Source organism: Pyrgilauda ruficollis, unplaced genomic scaffold, assembly GCF_017590135.1.
Source record: "Pyrgilauda ruficollis isolate IOZ18807 unplaced genomic scaffold, ASM1759013v1 scaffold76, whole genome shotgun sequence".
Taxonomy (NCBI): Eukaryota; Metazoa; Chordata; class Aves; order Passeriformes; family Passeridae; genus Pyrgilauda; species Pyrgilauda ruficollis.
In genome coordinates, this window is record NW_024529488.1 from 2,609,484 (window position 1) to 2,616,324 (window position 6,841).

A 6,841-nucleotide genomic window follows, 5' to 3' on the forward strand; every position below is an offset into this window, starting at 1 on the left:
GGGCGGCAGGCGCGCTGGCCGATGAGCTGGCCAATGCCGCCGCCCGCGGGGACCTGCAGCGCCTCAGGGAGCTGCTGGACGGAGCGGCCGACCCCAACGCCGCCAACTCCTACGGCAGGACCCCCATTCAGGTAGGGAGGCGGACTGTTGGCAGCTGGGCGACGGCAGCGGCCCTCCGTGCCCTGCCCGAGGGGGGCGGCGGCCGCCCCGGGGCAGCAGCGAGCCCTCCGGTGCCCCGAAGGGGCCGCCCCCCGTCACTGTGCTCGGCTGCTGTCGAGGCGGCGTGGCACAGGGGCTTTTCTCGCCTCTCTGGGAAGCTGAAAATCTTCTCCGGTGACGGTCGCAACAGGGAGGCTTTAGTCTTAGCAACTCTTTACATGGTTTGAACCATCTGAGATAGGATGACTCAAATCCGAGAACTTTAATGCTCATCTCGCAATAAACGCGCAATAAAATGTAACAAGTCAGGTTTGTAGAAACAATCTCCCTTTCGTTATACCTCGTCTTCTGCTTTATATGACTGCATTTTTTTGTCTCCTCTCCCGTGAAAAAAAAAAAAAAAAAAAAAAGAATTCTGAAATTTTAGAATTTTTTTCGGTGGCTCTCACGAGCAGAAATACCCGGTCGCGATAGCCTTGCCCAGGTGACGCTGCAGGTAAACAACGAGCAATGCCTATGGAGCTCAGTCTGCCCACATTTTATACTCGCCTGAACGTGTGGGTAGACGTAGTGCCCGGAGGTGTAGTAGAGGTTATATTTATAAAGGCTGAGTTAGTTTTCGGGGTAGTTCTAGCCAGCTTTTTATTAAAATTTCAAAATAAAACGAAACTGGAATAATCTGAGAAGCTATATTTAAGTTGTGCTGCCAGTGCTTGCGAAACACTCTCCGACTCAAAATGTCGGTGGAGCATTTCACTCGAAACAGGTATTTGTTGCCGTCCTGCAGTGCTTTTGCTTTTTTGGTTTTGGGGTTTTTTTTCCCCCGATCTTCGCGGCAGGGACTTATCCCCTGTGCTGAACACGCTGCTGGGTGCGCTAGGGGAAGCCCAACTAAGAAAACGGCGAGGCCAATGGGGAGGGCTGCCGGACACGTTGGTACTGCCCAGGATACGCGGGTGAGGCAAGAGGTTCATTCCCTCCTGCCGGTGAGGGAAGACGCGGTGGGCTCCCTGCATTACGCCAGGGACACTCTGGGGAAGTGTCACGGATGCGAGCGGAACGACGGCGGTCCCCGCGAGCCGCTGCACCGGCACGGTTCCGCGGGGACCGGTGCAAAGCGACCTGGGACGTGACCTGGGTTTCTATGGGAGCGTGCCGGGAGAAGGGCGAGCCTTCCCCCGGTTCGTCTGCTCCGAGCCTACCGACTTCCCGCTCCTGTCGCGGAGCAACCCCAGTGTGCATCCACACGCCCCGACCCCGGCAGGAGTCCCGCACCTCTGTGCCCCACCTGTTCTCTCCTGTCCTCTAGCGTGGGTAAAGAAGAGTTTTCCAATACGGCACAACTCCGCCGACGGGTACACGTTCTCCACTGTTCGTGGCGCGTACAGAGCCGGTCTCTATGCCCCACCGGCGGATTTTCTTCTCCTTTCCATTGTGGATCTCCCTTCTTTCCGAGCGAGAAGCCTGAGCTCTGCGGCGGGCGCTGACGCTGTCTCTCCCCGCAGGTGATGATGCTGGGCAGCCCGCGGGTGGCCGAGCTGCTGCTGCGGCACGGAGCCGACCCCAACCGGCCCGACCCGAGCACCGGCTGCCTCCCGGCGCACGATGCGGCCCGTGCCGGCTTTCTGGAGACGCTGGCGGCGCTGCACCGGGCCGGGGCGCGCCTCGACATCCCCGACGGCCGCGGCCGCCTGCCCCTCGACGTGGCGGTGGGGGGCCCGCACGGAGCCGTGGGGCGGTACCTGCGCGACCCTCCGCCCTGTGCCCAACCTCTCCCCGGGCCATCCTCTCCCCAGACTTACTGCCCGCCCCCAGCTCGGGGGACACCAAGTGGAACAGTACTCATGCGATGCTGTGAATAACCCCGGATCGCGTTTCCCTGCTGGCTGCACGAAGGACAATATTCTTTGCTCATGACCATATATTATCCTGCACTGGAAATGCTATGGCACTCCGCAGGCCCCCTTATTCACACAAGAGTCCAAACACTGAAGAGAAATATGAAATATGAAGTAGGAAGTATGAAATATGAAGTAAGAAAACACTAAATGTGAAAATATTAAATAGCCAATATTGAATATTAAATATGAAGGGAAATCCCCGCACAGAGATATGATACTATAAACCCTTCCTCTGTTTTGATGGGGCCGCATCTGGACTTTCTGCTCCCCGGTGGCTCCCCGCTCCAGCTTGCTAGCCCCCCATCTGAAGAAGATGGGAGACGTTTCAGAGTGTCCCTGTTCTGACAGCCCCTGTTTGATTTTGGTTAAAGCGATCTGAAGGGGTGCTGAAGCCAATCTGCCTTTCTCCGGCAAAACCGGCTGGACAGCAGGATCAGTGCTTCCTGGTGTGATTGTAGCTTTGGTAAACACCTTATTAAAACCACGTAGGATCCTGCGCATGTCTGTACACGTACTGACAGCTACGCATTCGTAGCTTTCCTTGTGTAGGCTGCAACTATAGGAGCTGGAAGGAGAAAATAAATAGAAATTTGTATCTCTGCAAGCCTGATAACGATCCTCAGTTGAAGTACTCGTTGTTTTAATAATTTGCAAGTGACCTCTTCTGAGTTATAGTCCTTCTAAAAAATCATGTGATTGTGAAACCAAGGCAGCCATAAACGAAAAATTAAAAATCATACATCTGAGCTCAACTCCAGTGCTTCCCAAGATGCTCGGAGGTGACACATTTGGTGAAGAAACAAGGAAACCTTTGAAACAGCTCTGCTGCGTTCAGTGTGGGGGAACGAGGAGCGGGGCTATGTGTTAATTATTTGACAGCCGATAGATACATGCTTCACTGGCTGCTTCAGCACAGGGGAGTTGGATATGAGCACCCCAGGAAAAAGATACAGCGGCAGCCCAGGCTCTGCCGAGGTGAAAGGAGGAGGCGGGGAGACCCGATCTCAGCGCAGCGAGTCCCCAAGCCCCCGGAGAGGTGTGCTTGAGGGAGCTCGCAGACAGCAGCGAGACGGGCGGTGAGGCAGGGACGGCGCTCCCAGCCGGGGCGAGACAAGCGGTAGACCCTGCCTCCCTCCCTGGAACCCAAGTGGGCTTTGCTCACACGTCCTGCACCTCAGGGACTGAGAAAGGGAAGCCAGGCGAAGCAGTGACAGAGTTCAGGTCTCGCACCCCAGCGCTAATCCTGGGCGCTTTGCAGAGCTACCTCTAGAAAAGGTGAAAAACACTTATCTTGGTTTTGCATTCCTACTGAGCATCCAACCCCTAGGTATCTCATATAGAAACATGAAAAATAATGTATATACCTTTTTTGTAAGATGTTGGAAAATGTTATTTATTATAATGTGATTTCATGCAATGCCTGCTTTATAATTACTTGATATGTGTTGTCATGCTATAAAATGTTTAGTTATGTCATTCGTGTATATAATGCATCTATGTAATATCTATATAAAATATACATGATACACATATAAAACACATATATAAAACATTATGATTATGCATCAACGAGATATATTTGATTATGCATTATTTTATATGTAATTTGCTTAGTTGTTTAATTATGCTTCTTGGTTTAATTATAACGAAATTATATGTATATATATATAAAACATATACAAAACATTTATGTTATCTTTATTCTATATTCACACATTTTCATTATAAGAATGCCTAAAGCATATATTTTATAAGTATCTATAAATAGAAAACATGTAACGTGATAATAATAACACATAATATGTGATTATAACACCTTATTAATTTGCCATGCACTCTGCCTAGAACATGGCACAGCTGAACCAAGGACAACACAGTTAAGTGCCTGCATCCCATGCCTGTGAGAACCAGAATGGAGCTGCGACCAGAACTGGAGATGAGGGAAAGCTAGAGCCTGACCACATTCCTTACAGAAGAGTAAGGTTCTATTAAACTGCACTTCCATCCTCAATTGGACCAGTATTCCTGTTTTAAATCATAATTTTCTCCAAGAACCAGATTTGATTTCAATTTTTGAGCATTTCCATTAAGGCTTATGAAACTACAGCAACAAAATTAGTAGTATTATATTACTACTGTTATTGTCTATAAAGTTGGCCGGGAAACAACGCAGTTTGCTAGGCTGACCGCACCAAATAAGCAGAGTATGCCCTCAAAACTCAGCAAGGCTAAATACCTAATTGTTATAAATCTGCCTCACAGAGTAAGTCTGTAGCCCCTTCCCAGGACAGACCCATGATGGGGACTACTCACTCCATGGAAGGATGGGGATCACCGGCGGGGTCCCACTTGGCTGCGGGAGCTTCCACAGGCACCTTTTCTTCTGGCAGCACCAGCGGCTCCAGGGCTTGGAGTCCCCCTTGAAAAGAAGAATAGTAACAGTTAATGACAAACTGCAGCAGCAGTACACTTTATCAAGAAAGCCCTGAAATCATTTTGTTTAAGGTGGCAGATTACTCGCAATTTTTATTTTTAATATTGCCGCTGTAACCGAGTACATGTGAGCACAAGTACACCCTTCTGCAGCGCGGTTTGCACGCTGCGCACGACGAGCTCCGGATCGGCCATGCATTCAGCGTTGGTGGGTATTCGGTTTCTATTGCCAGAGCTGTCGGTCCATCCTCTCACCTTTGCCCCGGCACCTGCACCCCACAGCCAGGCAGGCATTCATTTTGCCTTGCCGGTCGGGAAGCAGTAGTCATCGCAGGGGAGAAGAGGAGGAAAAAATAACGGGGGGAGGGGAAAAAAACCAAAGCTTCTCTCGAAAGGTGCTTTCATTTCGAAATGGCCGATTTTGCTCATCCAGTTTCCCAGGCTTGAAATCGGACTTGAAAAGAAACCATTACAGGCTTTTCCTTATCAGCATTGTTGTTAGGGTTACTCCGTGCCGAGGCAGGAGAAACCTTCTGTTGACATTTCGACTTTTTGCCCATCCGAGAGAAGGAGGTGTTTGTTGTGGGAGGCTGTTGCACGCGCTGGTGTTCACCATCCCTCCCAGGCACTGCCACTCTGCGTCCCCACCCGGCGCCTTTCCCGCGGCTCCCCGCCGTCCCGGGGCTGCCCTGATCCCTCTCCCAGCCGCCTCTAGCCGTGACCATCCGAGCCGGGCCCCGCCGCGCCCGGGGAGGGGGAAGATGCGCCAGCAGAAATGACGCTCTCCCTGCCCATCGCTCTTCTCACGCCTCGCACGGAAGCACCCCGCACCCTGGAGGGGGACAGCGCAGGCAGAAGGACCCTTGGGATGGGGAGTGGGACGGGGAGGTAGCAGTAACCCCCTCCACCGCCCAGGGCGGCAGAGCTGGCTCAGCACCGGCTGTCGCGGGTCTCGGCAGCTCACCGGTGCTTCCTGGAGCCAGGTGGGCAGGGGAGCGCCAGCAGGTGGACTGGGGCTCCTGAGCGACCCTCCGCTGCTCCCCCCACCCCCGCCCCAAAACCTCGCCCTTCAAAAGGAAAGCGAAGAGGTCCGACACCGCGGAGCACTCCGCGGAGAAGGCCCCGGGGCTGGGCGGGGATCCGTTCATTACCCGTTTCGGTGACCGACGCGGGGAAATAGAGATCCTCTTTTCTTTTCTCTCCCCCCTCCCGGCGCCCCCCCTCCCCCGCTTCGCTACGCAGCGCTCCCGCGTCGCGTTCAAATGGCCATGTGACAAGGAAATAGCTGCTCGCCCGGGCCAGCTCTGGCCCGCGCTTTCCAAGCGGCAGCGATCCGCTAGCCGGCTCTCACGAGTGCCAGCGCGGCGCTCCGAGCCGCCGCAGGCCCCCTTTCCCGTCGGGGTTTTCCCGGGGGCACTGCGGTCCGGGAGCAACTGAACAGCAAGAAAAAACCCCAAACTGAGCGGGAGGCGGTGTGTTTGGAGGGACAGAGCGGGGGGAGGGCAAGGAGATGTCGTCAAGGCTTTATTTGAAAGCCTCGGAGCGCCCTGCGATTGGCCGGTCCCTACGCCCGTCTGGTGGCGGTGCTCTTCCCCGGCGATCTTCCCCCTCCCCATCCCCCGCGGCCAACCTTCCTTCGCCCGCTTTTCGAGGCGGGAGCCATCATCGTGGGAGGAGTCTAGAGGGGGGTGTAGGGGAGGGGTGGGGAGCGGAGCGAGTGTAAAGTGAAATGGGGAGTCGAAATTAGTTAAACGGAAAAGAAAAAAAAAATTAACCAAAAGAAGAGGAAATAATGAATGGAGGGTGAGAGGGCCGATTCACCGGTGGGGCCCCGCTGGGGAGGTATTTGTAGCATGACGCGCCCGCGGCTTCCCCGCACCCATGACCCCGCGGATAAGGTGCACCATCCACTTTCGGCGCGCCCGCAGCCTGCCCCGGGCCTGGGCGCTCGGCTGGCGCATCCTCCGCCGCGTTTTCGGGGCGCTGGGGCGGCGCTGGCCGCGGCGCCTTGCCCTGCAGCTGGTCCTGCGGCGGAGGCGCCGCGGGAGCCCCCGGGCCAGGTAGGAGAGCGGGAGCGGGGCCGCTCGGGGGCGGCGCGGGCGGCCCGACGGGCAGCGGGAACGGGAGGCGGCGGCCCCGCCGCGGGGGCAGCTCCCGGAGACCCCTCGGCACCGCGGGGACCCCTCCGCGCCGCATGCTCAGATGGCACCGGGCAACACGTTAGATTTCTGCAGGCGGGGTGTTTCTGTGTGGGGTTTTTTTTGTTTTCTTTTTCGTTGGTTTTTCTTTTTTTTTTTTTTTTTTTTTTTTTTTAAGCCCGAAAAAATTTTTGGGTTTTTAAAAATTTT

At 54.5% G+C, this 6,841-nt stretch overlaps 2 protein-coding genes across 2 annotated transcripts in view; both read left to right on the top strand.

Moving 5' to 3' along the window:
• LOC121363778 (cyclin-dependent kinase 4 inhibitor B-like) overlaps positions 1–2,021 on the top strand; it is a 2,088-nt gene extending 67 nt beyond the window's left edge. The window contains exons 2-3 of the mRNA XM_041486414.1: positions 10–131; positions 1,665–2,021. Coding sequence (XP_041342348.1) covers positions 10–131; positions 1,665–2,021 — 479 coding nt within the window. The remainder of the gene's footprint in view (positions 1–9; positions 132–1,664) is intronic.
• A 4,421-nt stretch (positions 2,022–6,442) lies between these two features.
• The window catches only part of LOC121363772 (cyclin-dependent kinase 4 inhibitor B-like), an 8,248-nt gene continuing 7,849 nt past the window's right edge, over positions 6,443–6,841 (top strand). Inside the window, exon 1 of the mRNA XM_041486409.1 lies at positions 6,443–6,553. The gene's annotated coding sequence lies outside the window, so the exon portion shown is untranslated. The remainder of the gene's footprint in view (positions 6,554–6,841) is intronic.